The sequence below is a fragment of the Cuculus canorus genome, chromosome 4, assembly GCF_017976375.1.
Source record: "Cuculus canorus isolate bCucCan1 chromosome 4, bCucCan1.pri, whole genome shotgun sequence".
Taxonomy (NCBI): domain Eukaryota; kingdom Metazoa; phylum Chordata; class Aves; order Cuculiformes; family Cuculidae; genus Cuculus; species Cuculus canorus.
The window spans coordinates 8,006,794-8,025,949 of NC_071404.1; the positions used below are offsets into that span (position 1 = coordinate 8,006,794).

The following is a 19,156-nucleotide window of genomic DNA, read 5'->3' on the forward strand; positions in this document are numbered from 1 at the left end:
AATAGTTCAGGTAAAGTTATGGCCAAATCAAAACAAAGGCGCATATTTGATGACTCATACCAAAATTTTGCTAGGCATAGTAATTGTGAGAATGTAAACTTAAGAGTTATTCTCAAAAGAAAACAGTTGCCTTATGGAATCTTTCGGAGTCTCCAGTTGTTATTCCACTGTGAGTGTAAAGGTAGTCTCTGTTGTATTTTGTTTCTTTATATCAGTTCACCCATTTCATTTGATTTTGGGAAGAAATCAAATGGTAAACATCATGAAGCATGGAATATGTACTGTATTATGACCTCAACAGAACATGATAGAATGCAATATCCCTCAACCCTTAGCCCTTTCAACAGTGCAAGCAGGAATTGATCTATTGAGTGAGAACCAAAATTTGGAATTCTGGAATAAAATTTATTTAGGACTGGGGCTCATCTCTAATACTGTACAGGCGCAACCATTTAAGAATAGAATTCTGCTACATCTCAATGCGTTCACAGCAAAAAAAAAAAGATGGTAATCAAGTATATAGTCATGTTTTGCCTTAACACTGAATTAATAAAGGCTGTTTATTTATACAATATATCGTAAGACAAAATTTCTAAAAACATCAAGAGGTTTTTCTACTCCTGTTTAAGACCACTCTAGATGTTAATCAGCAAGATCTGTGATGCTTCAAACACATTATCCCTGGTGAATAGTTAACTTTTTTATGCCAATTTGACATTTTATAGAAATTACAAATGCTTTGATATCCAAAGACTATGTAGGGCTTCTGCAGACACTTATTGACCAAAATATTTCACAGATGTTTTCTTATCTTTCTGCTGAATGTCCTCCAAAATTAGTTGATCCTAGAATAAGAATACAAGTACAAAAGAAAAAAAAATTAGTAAGACTAGAGGAAAACTTTATTCTCATAGATTATTTGGGGCACTTATTCCAAGGTAAAATATATCAAAACATTTAAAAAGAAACCCATACATTTTGACGAGAATTTTTGTATAGCTCTTCTTACAAATCTAAATATGCTCCTTTTTGTTTATATAAAATAATTTGGTTCCTCTTCTCAAACTGTGAGTATTCAGAGCACACAACAGAGAAGTACAATGAAATAAACAATAATACTTATAAAACATAAAAACAAAAGACTAGAAAATGCTTTTGTCTTCTTTGATTTTCTTCCCATAATTTCCTTATTCTTTGCTTTTCAGCTTGGTCTGTTTGTTATAACTACTCAGAATGTCTCTTTTCTGCTTTTCTTGCTTTGCAGGAAAAATAGCCTTTACTGTCTTTTCATCTTTTTACTTTGGTCCATCCTGCTTCTTTTTTTACACTAATAATCTGCATTCTTATCTCCATTCTTCATGAATCCTTTAATCTGCTTCCTCTATAAACTCTGTTCTGTTCCATGCAATATATTAGGCTCCTTTTCTGCTCCCAATCTTTTCATACACTCACTTTTTTTTTCTACTTCTTAACACACCTTCTTCCCTCTTTTTTTGTCCCATCATCTGCTTATTCCCTGTCTATTGTCCAATTTCAGAATGAGTTCACTTATTTGTTCCTTTCCATTAATATTCCCGAGTTCCTAATAACCAATAACTAATGCTTCACTTCTTACTCTCAGAATACTGCAGTTTCATCTTTGCAGTTTTCTCTGCTGGACACAGGGAGATATCAACTGTCACACACTTTCCACAACACACTGTTCAGCCATACACAAACTGTCTCCCATTCATTCTTTTCATAGACCTTTTTTCCTTCTTTCCCATGTGTCAGTTCAACTTCCCTGCTCTATTAAAGGCCTCCAGTTTACTATCTTGGTCTTGCTATAGCTCCCACTGAGTTCACTGCACTTCCCCCAATCATGTTTTTTCTTTCCTCTACTTATTGCAAGATTAGTCTTTGCCAAATTATTATATGCTTTTCATTATCTTGAACTGGTATTTTTTCTAGAAAACAATTGCAGAAATTATCAGATTTAAATCTCTGTTAAAATATCATTTTGAGGTGAAGCAAGAACATGTTTTCACAGCAGATATTCTACTACATGGAAGGCTAAGACAAAATACTGATCAACATTTGATGATCAACATTTTTCATACTTTGCTGATAGATATCCCACTTCCAATTTGGAAATATCATTTTTGTGTAGCTTAATTTATTTCTTACTTACTGTTATCCACTAAATCAGTAATAAGCACCTGCTGTGCTGTATTTTTTTCAGGAAATGTTAAATGCCATTATTTTATCAAACACACTTGCCTAAATGTTGTCTTTGCAGAAGTCCAGAGATGGTGATTGGATGTCTTGTTGCAGATGACTGTGGGGAAGGTGATGTAAATGGGTACAACGGAGGGGTTCTGAAGTCAGAAGTAGCCCATGACCCTCGTCTACTGCTTTGTGATCCAGATGATGATGACGTGAGTGAACATCCACTATGCGGTAGCCTTATAGGTGTGGACCTTTAATGAAATAATTCATAGATATGATTTGAGGCTACTTTATTATACAAGAGATTTCAAAACCTTTAAATGCATAGCACTAATGTTTTAATGGAAAATACTATAAATTATTGTGTTCTAAATATTCACTTCTTTAGGATTTTTATTTTAAAAAGCAGGAGGACAAAACAAATTATATGAGAATCACAGATGGAAGAAAGATACATATTTTGTTATATAAATTTTAAATTTCTGCTAGAAAGATGTATTTAGCTTAATGATTATAGAGAACAAGAGTTTACCTTTTCTGGAACCATATTAAATCTTTTCTTGATGTTAATAATTCTCACAGTTTGAGACTTTTGCAATGTTTATGTGAAAAACCTGAAACACCTGCTACATGAAGATGTTCAGTGTTCAGCTGCTTCATAATATAGCTCTTGTGCAGATACTGTGTTGTCTTCTCTGATTTTTAGAAGAATTGTGAAGCAGACAGGTCATTGCCCTTCCTTACTATAAAACTACTACCCTTTGTATAAAAGTATGATGACTGTAGATATCCATAGGTACAGAAACTCAGATTGTCTCTTCACATTTCTGAAGAAAGTGATTTCAAAATAGAAGTTTCCAACAATAACAAACACATGCATACAGGTGACAGCTAGCCTGCACGATAACACTTCTCAGATACAGAATATAATCTTTTAAATGTACAGATTAATACAGGTCAAAGGAGAAATTTAGTCTGTCATAGAGGATGGTAACATCTTGAAAGTGCATTTAATTACCTTACGGATCCTGCTTTACTATTTTGACTTGACATTATTCCAGATGACTGAGAACTTCTGTAGGATACACTGCCTGTAAGAATCAAATTTTTGAAAACAGGACCAATGTGTACCACCTGTTTTACTTTGAGATAACTTTGGAAGCAAAGACTAATATTTTTATTCCATTATTTGGAACAAAATTAATAGTGTGCTTTTGTAATTTGTCACAGACAAGATATTTGCTGAGGCACGAGTACCACTGGCTGGAAGGAGATGCAGCGAAAGTGAAAGCTATCAAAAGTCCTCAGCAGTGCTCCAGCAGAGGGTAAAGACGAAAAATAGTCTTTAGTCTCAACAGATTAACTCTACTTAGAGCTTAGCTGTCATGAATGCGTCATATTGCTTGGTTCCTTCGCGTCTTTGTGAAGTTAAACATATATGTTGGTTTGTTTCTCCTTCTCTCATTTATTAAACTATTATTAGACTATCAATATAGCTCCGCTGAGGTGCTCCAGTTCTTCAGCTATACATTTTTTTTTTTGTCACATCCATCTCTGGGAAGGAATCTTGCTTTAGTGCACCATTAATTCATTGTTTCTGCTTGCCCTCAATTTTGATTCATTCAGCTTCACCCACTGCAAAACTTTATGGTCCGATTCTGAAATGTGCTGAACACTTCACTATTCTACATACAATTTTACTATCTAATTAAATATCTTTTTATATTTAGACACGCTAAAAAAACAGTTAACCTCAACTCTCGCTGTCTTGTTATCCATAAAATTATAGGCAAGCCTGCTTTTAAGAAAGATCTGAACATATAAATAAGCCATAATATAGAAAAAGCAATTTTTGCTTCTTCACTGTAATGGCGTTGCTATCACAATTGGTTTTGTTTACATCATGTGAAAACACAAAGTGCTAATAGTTCCTTATGTAGCCAGAGCTGGATTTTGTTAAAAGCTGAAGCCAGGTGGAAGACTGCCTGCAAATGGGCTGTTACAGAAACATGCTGAATGTAAAACCAAGAATGGGAAGGACAGATGACTGGTAGACCTGTGGACCATCAGGACTTCTGGGAAACTCCTCACAAATAAACAGTACTCAAGAAGACTTCACTAATTTCTGTAGGCTGTTATTCATGTCTTATTTACATCAAAGTGATACCCAAGGTCTGCAACAGCCCAAGAATGAAAGAAAGTACAGGCAGGTAAAATGTCTCGTACCCTACTACAGTGATATTGTGAGGCAGAAAAAAAAATCACTTTTCTGAATAAACTCTTGATCTCAACTTAATTATAAATGATTTGTTATGAAATACTTTTGCAACGACCATTTAGTTTCCCATTGTTTCCTCAAGTGATTCTTAACATGCCGTTATAGCCTATGTTAATCTCTAGTAACTATAAGCAACGCCTGTTCTGTTCAACCATACACGTTATTACAGCATTTTCTTTGCAATTGTTGACTCAGACTGCTCAGCAAAAATAATTTTGGTTACAAATAATTATTTGCAGAACAGAGTAGGCAAGTTTAAGGTATACTTAATTCATCTTCATTTTCAACCATTTCCCATCTGCTGTATTGATGTCTACATGATAAGCTCCTTATGCCTCAGCACAATTCAGATTTGCTCAGTAAATTGCTAATGCATGGATTTTAACTTATTAATCCTCTTAATGTAATACAAATGTTATTCAGATACAAAATCTTTTTCTACTCACCCATACGTCCATCTTGTGGTGGAGTTATCAGTGATAATCTTGTTGGACCAGTCAGTGTCTCAGGCTGAATGAATGGCAAGGTATTAATTACAGTATAATAAGCATATTAATTATTAAGGTATTTTAAGTAATAGTTCTACATTTTTGATATCTATAAAGTCTGCAGATTTCTGGTATTCTCCACTGACAGTTTTGTTCATTGCACTGAAATGCAAACCCTCAGAATTAAGTTTCTATATTTTAGAGATCTACAGGGGAGCAAAGTACATGTATTTAAGTTTTATTCCAAGAAGTCCCATCTGTCACATTCAGGTAAGGAAACTATCAGACACATCATTTTCTGTGGTGAGATTCCATTCTTAAGCCAGCATCTCTTCCTGGATATTACCTATTCTAATCAGAATACTAATACAGGGAAAAGCTCCTGCCTTCATCCTCATTTTAGAAACATCATTCAAAGCTTGCAATTCCCTACTAATTTATCAGGTTCTAAATCTGCTTTCAGATCATTGACTTCTACACTTACCTTTTTCTCAACATTTCAAGATACTCTGTGCACGTTAATTTCAAGAAATTGTCAATTATTTAGCATCAGAAGTTTAAAAGCCTGTATAAGCATGTGGAGGATACAAATCCAGAAATTAATGTTGTGATTATTTCCTTTTGGTTTATTTTTAGGGAGCATCGGACTTCTTCTAAGCATCAGGCATAGCTGAAATCAGACTGCATATAACAATTGTTTTGAAGGGTAAAGAATCCCTTTATTTCCAGTATTTGATATGTAAACACATATAAAAAAATACAAAGAAACCACTTACTTTCCTCATTGGTGAAGGCCCACGATCTATCTCCATTGAGTCCATTCTTAAAACAAAGGACAAAATAAGTGTGACATTGTAGTAAAAAAAAAAATTTTCATTATGACTAAAATCACATTATATTCTCACATTAAATTTAACTAATAGTGCAAAAGCCTAATACGTAATGTATAATACATATGAGTATTAAGGATTTGTTCCAAAAGCCACTAGCAGTAAGCAAAAACCTGTTAATTGATCCTGAGATTTTTTTTCAGACATTTACAAAGGAAGTTATTTACAACTATCATTGATATTCTTGTATATAATTCAAAATTAATATGCATATTTATATGTTTGTCATGTGACCTCTACAACAAGGGTGTTTTGAAATCTATTTTTTATAAAAAATAAGTCATAGTCACAGACAGAGAAATCTTTTCGCTTCAGCAAGATGTATATTCAATTTGTTTAAAATTTAATGAGCCTTACTGGAGTTCATCCTATCTAACTCTAGACGATTACAGTGTACATACAGGTGTCTCTACAAGTAATTTGGTTTTTTTCCCCTGCAGTTAATGGGAAAAATTCCTCACTAATTAATCAACCTATGCATCCAGAAAGTCTTCAGAACAAGGCGCATCATGCATTAGATTTTTTTCCAGTGAGTACAAGGGCAAACTATACAAGTATTTACTATGTACCCTCCACAGTTCTTTCATACACATAGTTTGCAGAAACAAAACACAACATCAGAAAACACACTTATTTTAAACTGACTACATACAAAATGGCTTTGTGCACTAAGTATCAGTATGTTGTCATTATTAGGATTTTCATTGAAAATTAACAGACTTGTACCTACATTTCAGAAGCGGATGGATGACTAGGATGAACAGAGTATGAAGAATAACCATTCTGTTTTCTTGAAGGAACTAAAGTCATTAATAAATTTAATATTAGAACATAGCTATGTCCAGTGATATGCACTGTACAATTAGTATCTTAAACCAACACTTCTTACTCGAAAGTGGATTTCTACTTGTACTGGAAAATGGTAGTTGTGTAGTTTGTTCAGGAGGTTTCATACTAAAGCGGAAAGAGAATAAACAACAGATATAAATTGGAAGCTGGTTTGGTTAGTTCATTTGTGTAGCTGGTCAATAAAGCATAATATCAAAACATTTTATCCATCAATAGCTGGTGTTAGCATAATACTATTTGCCATGAAGCAAAATAACAATCTCTTTGACAAGCTATTAACTACTTCTTCTCTCTAACATAATGCCTGTATCAGTTATTACATGCACAGTGATATCAATTTAGGATAACATTACGGCAAATTACTTTATGGAACAACAGATGTTAAAATACAGCTATTAACTACAGTTGAGTGAAAAAACCTTAATTTTTATGCATAAGTGTCCAAAACTTTAAAAAATCTAGTATCAAAAGAAATGTCTGCATATTTATGTTATTACCAACAGGTAAAACTGATACTTTTGCCAATAACCATACCTAGGACAAATATGTCTACTGAGCTTAGAAGGGGAAGTCCTAGGTCAAACTTTTTTAGTAGAACTGTGAAAAATCTGAAATTCAGTGAGAACTCTGCATGTAGTATAACCAAATTCTATTTATTTGAGATGCAGATAAGAAAAAGTGGGCAGCAGATAAAATATATAAACTGTGATCATCCATCACATACATAATTTCCTTTATATTGTTTTTCTTTCAGTTATATTACACCAAGCAGCATAAAAGAGCATAATACAGTATTATGTGCACGCTGGAATCAAATTAAAGTCTATACTGAAAAAAACACAGAAAAGGAAGAAAAATCAACAACATTTTGTAATTAAATTTCTTGGCTTTGTGAACTGGCTTATTAAGATTTCAGCATCGCTGAACACTGGTATTCATAAAGTCACATTAATGAAGGGTTTCTTTCAAGAAGATGAATCTGTAGGGAGAAGTACTTTGTAAATATATACTAAAGACTCTTAATACCTACATTCACTAAAAGGGAAAAGCAGACCAAGCATGTTAGGTGGCTTTTCCCAATAGTTTTTGAGCTCTTACAAAATGTGGAGGATGAAAAAGGACATGGAAACAAAAGTTATATGGAATATGCAACAATTTCACCATATGTGGATCACAGTAGATCAATCGATATCTTTTTTTGGTTTTTTCTTATTTTTTAAACAGTAGAAAGATAATACAGTTTTCTGCAGTAATTCAACGTAGAGTGTAATTCAATCAACTTAGAGAGTAATTCAATTAGAGTGATTTACAGGCCATGTGGACTTCAAAGCAGACATAAGAGCGATTAATTCAGACTTATATACCATAAATAATATCAAAAGATAAACATCAATTAATAAAGGGTGAAGAAAGTGCAGTTATTAGTGACGTTGCCTTCAGTTTAGTCTTGCAACTGATACTTTTTAATATATTCTCTAATGATTCGGGGATAGTCTGCAGCTTGTGAAATCTGAAGACAGAAAGCTATGAAACTAGGAAGTTGCATTAATACTGAGAGCTACACAATGACTTAAAAAATGTGAAGTTTTCAAACAAGTAATTGAAATAAAATTTAATGAAATGAAAATTAATACTACAGAGTGCCAATAAGATCTTTGGTTTTAAGTTGGAAATAAATAAGATGAGAAGATTAAACTCTATGAGTTATTGAGCAGGGAGATGGTGATGATTTTCCACTTGGCTTTCTCCTTGATTCATTTCTTCAGAAAGAGTTATTTAAGATGAGAAAAGTTCTTCTTTACTATGAGATGAAAATAACTTTAGAAAACTGGTAATTTTCCAAATGGTCTAAATACTAGGAAAGATACCTTCCAGGCTTATGCTGGGAAGCCCACTGGGAAAAATATATGTTCACGTAAATACAGATAAAAACTTAAAAACTGAATATCTATATGACAGATAACGCTAAAAGTTCATTTTTAGAGTAACTTCCATCTTTCATTTGAAAACAAAAAGATTCCTTCCTGAAAGATTTTATTAATGTAAGGAAAATGGACCTGATGACAGAAATCATTGTCCATTTATTTCTGTTAAAATATGCTTTTTCTATTTGTACAGCACATACAACAAAGGTAAACAAAGCAAGACTTCTTTATCATTTTATCAATTAAACTTGCTATTTTCTTACTATTTCTCATTTACTTTTGCTGCATTTAACCTCTTACCATTGTATCTGATGCATTTGTTCTGTTACTTTCTTGAGAGATTCTTCCAACTTTACTATCTGTGGGATAATCAAAGACTTAAACAAAATCTATTTCTGTGATCTACAATTTCATTTTCATGCAACTAGCATTATAAAGTGTTGAAAGGCTGGTTTTTATTGGTTTTAATCGTAGATATGATTACTATTCGAAATTTATTGGGGCAAGACTATAGCTGTGATATGGACCCATTAAACACTCAGTCTGAAAAAGACATGCTACTTTTTTGGCAGTTATGGACCTAGATTGATTATCTTTTGTTAAGTGTGCTGGTTATATTGGATAAAAGAATACCAAGAAAAGTGCTTAAAAATAGTATGCTTTCATTTTTCTTAGTCTTTTCCATATATGATATAAAAGCTATGTTGCATTTAAGATGGACTTATCTGGGAAAGATTCCAACAACTGTGCAAAATACCAAATACCATATTCCCGTATTTCTCAATTCAGATTCAAAATTTATTCAGTTGTTTGCAGTATCTACTAGTAAGAAACTTATATGAAGAGATTTCTTATTATATTATGGACACAAACAAAAATATCTCCATAAAAGAATGTTAAGAACTTGCAAAATTGAAAAAGATTAAGATAAAGAACATTAGGTCAGCTACCTAGTACTTGTATCTTTTACAGTTTTTCATCACATTATCATACAGATGCCCCATCCCTGGAGGTGTTCAAGACCAAATTGGATGGGGTCTTGGGCAGCCTGGTGTAGTGGGAGGTATCCCTGTCCATGGCAGGGAAGTTGGAACTAAATGATCTTTATGGTCCCTTCCAACCCAAATTATTCTATAATTCTATGACTATATTTTATGAAGAATGCAAAAAATTTACTCAATAGCCTCCATACTGCATTTCTATTTTCATTTCCATTGTGCAACCTTAGTCCTTCTTTACTTGATACTATTCATGTTTTGATTTGAAGACTTATTATGGATTTTCTTGTTAACTTTTCACGTTTCTCCTCACAATATGATTTGAACTCTTCAATGACATTACATGGTATACCTCTATAAAATCATATTGTTTGTGGGAGGCATTATGCTCTTTTTGCAGATGTGAAACGCTGCAAAACAGATTAAAGACAAAATTTAATTTATGTAAGTGGTTTTGTATTTTTGTTTTTTACTAATGAGAACTAGGTTTCATTAAGAAAGTGACCAGTATAGACGTCAGGAACAATGTACTTTAATCTGTCACTCCATAGGACTGGACCATTTTAAGGCAAAAATGCCTTAAAGATGGTGATTAACTATTTGGTTTTCAATATCTTTGGGTTTGAGCACAATACATGGTCTAGACTTGCCAGGAATATGGATATCAAATGCCCACACCACACACCGTCATATGCACCTCAGTATCTGTACAACTCGCAGAAACAGCCACAAAGAAGCATTTATCAAGGTCATGAGGACCATTAGTTGACAGTGACAAGGATAATATACTAGAAGTAAGGAAGGGGACCATAAAGAGCCAAATTTATCTCTGTTTTTTCATACAAGGGCACCTATTGATGTGTTGATTTACCAGTATTGCCAAGTAGCTTTAAATAATATACCTGGTCATGTCCTTGAAAATAAATGAAACAGCCAAATATTTTATCAACTATTTAAAGTCAGCTGAGAAATAAAAGGGGAATTATCTTTCTAGCCTACAGAGGAAGAGGCATAGTCACAAATGCAGTACTTGTTCTCCACAGGATAATTAGTCCTATTCCACTTCCCTTTGAGCTATCCCTAGTTGTACTAGCCTTTAGCCTTGTTCCCCATTCCTCAAGCTTCTCATTTAGTTTGTTGGCCCTAGTCTTATTTTCCTTTAGGGTTATCATCTGAGGACCAATCTCTCCTGAGAACGAGTCTCTCCCCACCTCTTCCACTTTCTCCTTCATGCAAGGAATTGGTTTCTTCTCTTCCTCTGCTTCAACTCTCCATTTCACCTCAGTCACACAATGACTAAAATCATTAATTAAATTACAGTAACCATAATTAATAAAGTTCTCACAGATTTTTGACAATTAAAAACTAGTATTTATAATGGAAGAAAAGAGGCAATACTGATAAATTATTCTAACTATTCCAACAAAAGGTGAATGTATTTTCTAAAACAAAGCAAACATAATAACCAAAAATATGAAATTCATAATTAGATTTACCTTTTGTCTGTGGTATGCTAATAAATGTTTACGATGTTTCTCTTGAAATTCTGAAACCTAAAAACATATAAAGTTGTATCAGGCTTCACCTAATTACATTTATGTTGTGTCAGCAAAAAAGTAATAATGAACTATTTCACAGTATTAAAATTTTTCTTTATTTCAGTATTTAACATATCTTCTTCAAAATTTCTCCAACAAAATTAAGTTACTATCACAGATAGAGAAAGTCTTATAAAGTTTATTTACTCTTGTATAACCTGCTCTAAACCTGATAGATTTATTTCACTGAATTTATATTTTAATATTACGTTCAATAACAAGCTGAAGACATTGGAAAAACAGTTTAGCTGTGTTTTTTCTAATTCATTAATGCTAAGCAAACACATAAAATTAATGGCAGCATAAAAAGTAATGTGCCTTGCTGGCAATTATAACTTGCCTTGTAAAAATATCCTGTTAATTAAAAAATAATTGTTTGACACACTGTCTGGTGGTGTGTAAGCACTTCTTGTGTCCAGATGAAGATCATAAACCATGACAGGTTAAAAGTAAAAACATACAAGGCAGGCAAGACAAGAGCTTGAGCAACAAATTACAAAAGGCAATAACTTACTAATAAATCTCCCTTAACATGTGTAAGAAAACTGCCAGAAAATGTGTAAGCATAGAGACAACTAAGAAGAAACACTCTGAGAATATAAAACCCCTGCTGGAGTATCTAATTGAAATAGCTATTTTATATTCACTGTAGAAGAGCCTGGGATGTTCCCAGTGGATAGTTATCAAAGGTTCAGAATTGTGTTTAGGAGAACTGACGGAAGAAAGAGCCACTCAGAAAGCAATGACTCTTACCTGCCTCCCACCTCTCAGAAATGAGGTCTTGGGTCTGTAAAGGAAGCATCTGTGAAAAAGTCAATTCAGTGCTAAGTTCCAGACAAAAAAGCAAATCAGATCTTAGAAATTTAGTCTGGAAATTGTTCAGATTAATCAGAGGTATGTAAGAGTTCCTTTAAAAGAATGACCACATTGAATATATGTCTTCATGGATGAAAAAAGACAGTAAAAGAAGAAATGCTTTAGCAGTCTGAAGCTAATGATTAGCATAGATTGTGTACATGGGAATGGTTACTTTTTCTTCTAGAATGGGATTCAAGAGTATCAAATGAAACTAGCAGGTAGCAGGTTAAAACCCGAAAAAGGAACTCATCATCACACCATGTGGGCCTCTCTTACATAGTATGTGACAGATGCTAAATATTCAGAAAACAACTTGACAATTACATGGGGCAAAAAATCCACCGAAAGCTTTTGTATGCAAAGGCACCAGCCCGTGCACAACAAACTGTTGAAAACTAAGATGCTTTTCTGAAGACATATCTCTATATACCAGACTTGGTCTCATATGCTTTCCTAAGCATCCGTTGTAGTGACAGGATAATAGATTAGATAAGCCTTTGCCCTAAAAGAGCACAAGCTGCTGTTATGAATTTTGATGCTAGCAGAAGTTCTGAACATACCTTAATGCCTTAATTACACTTTAGCACATTTCCCACAGGTTATCTCAGGCCGTGGGAAACCCATCGTAGTCTTCTGAGATTGCATCCTCTTTTTCCTATCTTTGACACATTACCAAAGTTTGCAGTCGGGTGTGACTGGTAGTACAGCTGTCAGAATTTATTTAGTTTACAGAATAGCTGCAGATCATTGCACATGCTGTTAAAAAGTGTGTATGGAAGGATGGAGGAAGGCTTCTTGTTTATCTTGTGTCACCTACGCATCTTAGGAGGAGGAGTGCTGAGGAAAGGGACTGTGCTCAGCTTTGGAGAAGTTTGAAGCATAGAGTAGAGCAAATGTGAGTTCATAATCACCACTGAAGAATGCAGGTGATTCCCTGGCTTACATTTCTGCTGGATCAGCAAGCTCACCACAAGATCAAAGAAATATCAGCCCCAGTGAGACGAGAATACACAACAAAGTCTGCAGCTGCATTCAGAGAGAATGTACTATTAAAGTTCAACCTAGAGTGGTGAAACCGCCACTGGAATGTTCTTTAACAGGGACAAGAACAAGTCCCAAGGTCGAGGTGAAAAGATGCAGAAAATAAGGAAGCAGTGGGAATTTACAGGTATTCATTTAACCTGGACAGCTACTGAAGTTCTGGATTGGAAACTAAACCTGAAGGAAGGAAATTCACCTTGAAATTTTTTATTGCATCTGTCTGAAAAAAAGCAGACCTGTTTGTGTTTTTTTTTTCTTTTTAGGAATTATGTTGTTCTTATTTTTAATAAAATCTACCGTTTGTGATCAGGGATCTTTGTTAACTTGCTGACTTCGATGGAAAAAAAAGGTAAAAAGAGTGGTATAGAGAATGAATTCAGCACAGGGCTTTAACAGACTCAGGTTTACACTATGTAACTTTTTATTGCTATAATTAGGGCACAGTATCTGGGCACGTTTGAGGTTCTGGCAGACCAAATTTTTCACTACACAGCATTGAAAGTGATTTTACATCATTAAAATTACCAGACTAGTGGTCCTCAGAGGGAGTTTGAAAACATGAGCAGTGTCCATGATGAATAATTTATGCTATCTTAAGAACTTTGAAACTGCGGATTTAAGGAAGTAAAGATAGTAACGGATATACATTCATTTCCAAACTTTCACTTATATTTTTTCATGTATATTTTTCCCATTTCTGAAATAAAAAATCAGAACAAAGTTTTATAAAATAAAAATCAGAGGAAGTTGCTGAGTATTTTATAAAGTTAAAAAGGCATAAGGCAGATTCACCTGTGTTATTTCTTCTGAATATTTCTTGCATAAGGTATCTACTCCCATGAAGAGTGATTGAATATCAGGACTTGTCTGTTAAGAAAATAAAGTATACCAATATTAGTATTTTTATTTGAAAGCTATGTTTAATACAGCATTTTGTGAAGTGTTCCTTAATTGTTTGACATATGTAAATAAAAAGTGGACAGATCAAGGTTAGGATGGCACAGAAATTGAAAATAAGCACAGTTTTATATAATGTCCTTTTTAACCATCTGGACGTTTTTGTGCTTTTATTTAAATATATTACATATGCGTATACTTATTGTAACTAAAACAATACAAATTTCCAAAGGACATTCAAGGAAGATATTGTGATCCCTTGGAAGAGGCATTGCCTTCATACCAACAACCTGGTTTCTGGTCATCCCTTTCTGGGCTTGTTAGTTATCACTGTCCCTAGACACATGGATGCATCTTATAATCAGTTTTGTTTCAAACTCCTATTTCAGAATGGTTCCACTGCTGATTGGGATCCCTTTATCTCTCCCGCCTGATAGGCAGCAGAATGCTACCCTAGTGTAAGAAAAAAAGCCTTGAAACTATAGTTGAATTTTTCAAGTATTTTTTCACTGCGAATTTTAATCAGAGATCATAATGTGGCCTCACAAATGGCCATCTGTGTTTTCAGAAAATGCTGAGCAAGAGCTCTGTACCTAAGCTATGATTCTAATTCAGGGGAATTCTCTCACCAGGGGAACTAAAATGTTTTTCCCTGCTTTCCCCAGCTACTACGTTTTATAAAATTCACAGGAGGAAATTATTTGCATTTGAAACTTCCTCTGCTCTTTTGAATTTGGTTTACATTAAATGAAGCCATTCACAAATTTCTAGAGTGTGAACTGGCAAACTGAGAAAGAGAAAAGCAGATAAACTGCACAGTCTAACCTGGCTATGGTATTTAAGTAAATAAAATACAAATAAAGTAATAAAATTTCATCTTTAAAATTTAATGTAGTCATAAAGATTGATTTGGCCTGACTAAAATATCTTAAAACATATTCAGAGGAGGCAAGTTCTAGAAACCTATTTAGGGTCCTAGCAAAGAAATTACCTTGGTTTAAGAGCCAATCAGGTCTGAGGGAAATAAATACCAAGCAGATTAATTGATGATTTAAAAACTCTTTAAAGGTTTGTAGAACACCATTTATATTTTATCTGTTGTGTGGAGGAGTGGCAGATGTTAACATGGTATTCTGAAATAATGAACAGCAAGATTCTGATTTATCGCAACACTTACCCGTCCTCTGGGGAAAAGTAAATAGGGATCATGAGGCATAGAAGGAAGATATAAAGGTGACAAGGTTGCATTACTGTAAAGATGAGAATATTTAATGTGTAGATGTTGATTGCCCCAATATACAATTTAATGAGGAGTTTTAACACATTTATAGGACCTCCTCCTCATTGGGAATTCTTCCATAGCATCAGGCTCATAAAGGTTACCTGGTATATTTCCACTCAGGTTCCTGAATTATAGAGCCATGACTTTTTTATATGCATCTTTAATTATCACTCCAATCATTTTATCTATTCTTAATCAAGGCTAAGCAATCATCATTAATGTCTTTTTTAAAGAATATGGTAATTTGCTTCCTTCCAGTCCTCCAGAGCAGTGGCAGGTTCTAATGATTCTAATAATTTTGTTAGTATCTCGATAATTGCATTTTTCCCCCAGTATTTTTTAAGTGAACTATAAAGTTCTGTTGAAATTCTGCAATTTAACACTGATCTAACTTCAAAATCAGGTTTATTTTGAGCAAGGTGTTGAACAAGATGACCTCCAGATATCTCTGACAACCTGAATTATACTGTTACTGAAACTATTAAAAATTTGCAGCCAGGCCAGGCTGATATTGAAAGCTCATTAAAATAACTCTTTTGTAAGATTTACAAGGAGCTTTTTGGGGGTTTTATGTGATTACTGTGTGCTTTGTTCCTTTCTGTTATGTTTGCATACTGTCGGTTTGCTGTAGTTCTGTTTTTTTTGGTAGATTTATCGTCTTTACCCCATTTCAGTTCTGCAAGATTCTGTGTTCACAAATATGGATTATACAATATACAATATTTTTTATACAATATTGAGGGATAAAGAATTCTGTATTTAGGTTTACATCAGCTCAGTTCTAAATATATGTAGACAAACCATGCCTTCTTTCAAGGTCAGCAATACAGGGTTAGTCCCAAATTGACCTGTACTTTATATGTATGATTGTCTTATAGCCTTGTAGGACTTTGTGTTAGCTGTATTGAATGTACTTCTTTTTTTTTCTATAATTGTAAGACAGGCTTGTTTCTTAGGTAGGCATCAGTCTAGGATAGTGTAAACGTTTTCAGAACCCATCTACAAAATCAGCTAAGGAGAAGTAGTTCCCTGGAGAAATAGGAAAATTAAATCTTTCTAATGATTTCTCAAGAAAGGGAATTAAAAGCTATCCTCTCTCCAGTGAACAATGAGAATTCCCAACAATATTTCAGATCCTCCCTTAATCACATGGTCATAAGGAAAATATTTGAGCTTAAGAGAAAACAGGGAAATAAGCCAAACACACTACGGAACACTGATGAACTGCCATGTAGATTTTACATTCAGTTCTTTATATAGAAGAATTAATCACGGTCCACCTTCCTTGGCGTAGAAACACCAGTAAACATTTCCACATTTTGTGAGTAGTCACTGATGTTACACAGTAGCCAGTGACATTTATTGAAAATGTTAGGTAATTTACAGCCCAGCAGAATCTGAAAATCTAAAAAGTCTCTGTAGGTTTTTATTTGAAGAAACCCATAAAACTAGAAGCTCTGTAGAGCTTAAGTATCTAAGTTTAGCAACCTATCCTCAATGAATATTCCTGTCAGTTGGCAAACAAAACGGAAGTATTTTGTAATGTAAATAATTTAGCTGTTAAGCAAACTACAAATTAATGTAATACAACAATACTAAAGCTTCATTTACCTGTTTTGAAAGGAATAATGTACGACAAGGAGTTCTACAGATCAAACATTCATCTTTTTTGCCTGCGAAGTAAAGACACATTTAAAATATATATCAAACTCAATAGATACTGAATACATTTTTAATAGAATTTGATGCCTAAGCCTATTTTGTAGCTTGCGGAAGGAATCTGAAGGTTATACAAGAAATGCAAATAAACATAAATAAAGAATCCGATTCTCTAATCATGATGCACATTTGCACATTGAAAATGTGTGTGAATGTCATCAGGTCTCACTCTTGCAAATAAGTATTCATGTAGATGATTTTATGAATATTATTAGTATCACTGGATGCAGGTGACTCTAGTTCCTTTGATTTAAATAGGACTACTTGCCTGGTTTAATTAAATGTATGGTGAAGTGTGTTAATGAATTAAAGTCAACCAGATATATGACATTTTAGATTGGGCACCAGTCTGGTTCTCTCCATAAAATATATGAAACCTTAACTTCAAAGAATTAATAATTTTACCTTGTGAATTTTTCCAGTGATTACTTCATCACACCACTTTCAAAAACTTTATCATTTTTTAAAATGCCTCTAATTATTTGCAAACACATTACAAATATTTTTTGGTAAATGCATATGACTACAGTATTTACAATTGATAAATTTATTAGCTGCTTCATTTCTGATTCCAAGAATTAATGTTTATAAACATCTTTACGGAGTAAATACATTTTAAACCTGATGTTACCATTATTATTGAATCCACAGAAAAACAATCATAATGTCTCAGTCCATTTTTCTGCCATATAATATTAACAGCAGAAAGGGAAGCTATTGTTTGGATTCTAGCAGCCTGCAAGTTATACTTAGAGGCTTCATTTTATGATCCTTTCTCTCCAACAGCAACCCAGTGAAAACTTGTGGTGAAAAGTTTTTAATTCTGAAATACAGAACAATCATTTATTCTGTGTGCCTTTGCAAAAAACAGGTCACTTAGTATCAACTCAGAGGGAAAACCATTGATATTTATCCACTATGTTTTCTTTTGAAAAGCAGCTTCCTTATTCCATATTTTCCATGGATTTTCACTTAAACACATCACAGGAGCGCCAGAATGTGACTCAGGAATTGCATACAGCACACAAGAGCTTCAAAACATCATCTCCACTCCTTCTAATGCTGCTGAAAGCTTTCAGATGTTTCAGTGACAATACTGAGATTTAAATGACTTAAGAATATTAGCAAAACCTGCCCTGAAAAAAAGCTGTGTTTTGCAGATTGCAATTTCACTAATGAAAAAATACAAAGCCTTTCCAAAATTAGACAGGACAGAAAGGTGTAGAATCATAGAATCATGGAGTCATAGAACCTTAGAGTCACAGAATCACAGAACCTTAGAATCATAGAATTATGGAATCACAGAACCTTAGAACTATAGAACCTTAAAATCAAAGAATCTTAGAATCACAGAATAGTTTGGGTTAGAAGGGGCCTTACAGATTCCAACCCATCTTATATTTTACAATGATGTCATAGAGCTTAAGCATCCAAACTCATGACATCTGGTATCTTAAAATGTGATTACAGATTATAATCACCCAACCTCAACTTTTATTAAAGCCTCTGGTTTTCAGCATCTCAGGCTCGTCCACATCACTGCACCCACATTCACCTGGCAGCAGCCACAGGTGTATTTTTTTACTCTTTAAAGGATATGAACAGCAAGAATTGAAGAAGTTTATCCACAGGCCGACTAAAGGAGACGCTCAGGCCTCTCTGTTTTGCAGAGTGAGTCAGAGATGCTGATGGCCTTGGCGAGCGTGTGCCCTGCCTGCAGTATCCATCACCTTTCTGGAGGCAGAGCTCGCAGATGACATGGCCGCAGCTCGTCAGGCTGAACCGTGGCGTGGGCTTGCGGGGCTCACAGAAGCAGTTGTTGCAAAAGACTGCGAAGGCCATGGGGCAGGAGGCGGCTGAGGCAGCTGCTGACCCTCCTCGAGGCCTACGGGCCTCCCGCAGCCATGTCGAGGTGGCAGCACCCCTCCCCCACCCGGGGGCAGAGGGTTCGAAACAGACACCCCCAAAAATGGGGTTTTTCAAGCTTTTCACTACCAAACTGCTCCCCACACAGGGGAACCTCCCAGAGAGATTCCTCCCTCCCTTCCCCACACGTGGGCAGCTGAACTGAGCTCTGGAACTGGCCACGAGCCCCGTGTGGGGAAAACAGAGTGGCTTTTCCCTC

General features: G+C 34.4%; 1 protein-coding gene across 1 annotated transcript; it reads right to left on the reverse strand.

Annotated features, from left to right (window-relative positions):
- Window positions 1-511: 511 nt before the first annotated feature.
- On the reverse strand, window positions 512-19,030 carry RNF212 (ring finger protein 212). Its single transcript, XM_009555998.2, has 12 exons — window positions 18,762-19,030; window positions 16,924-16,985; window positions 13,926-14,000; window positions 11,133-11,189; window positions 8,939-8,997; window positions 6,754-6,818; window positions 6,595-6,664; window positions 5,751-5,796; window positions 4,933-4,996; window positions 3,227-3,299; window positions 2,260-2,459; window positions 512-845 (listed from the first exon to the last, which is right to left on the reverse strand). Exons 1-12 carry the CDS (start codon window positions 18,871-18,873, stop codon window positions 808-810), a joined length of 921 nt encoding a protein of 306 aa, XP_009554293.2. The 5' UTR covers window positions 18,874-19,030; the 3' UTR covers window positions 512-807.
- Window positions 19,031-19,156: the final 126 nt, after the last annotated feature.

Coding starts and splice junctions, on each gene's coding strand:
- RNF212 (XM_009555998.2), bottom strand. CDS start 18,873: ATGGCCTTCGCAGTCTTTTGCAACAACTGCTTCTGTGAGCCCCGCAAG. Junction 11,190..13,925: donor ATTCAGAAGAAATAACACAG/GTGAATCTGCCT, acceptor ATATGTTTTTAG/GTTTCAGAATTTCAAGAGAA. Junction 6,665..6,753: donor AAGTAGAAATCCACTTTCGA/GTAAGAAGTGTT, acceptor TAATGACTTTAG/TTCCTTCAAGAAAACAGAAT.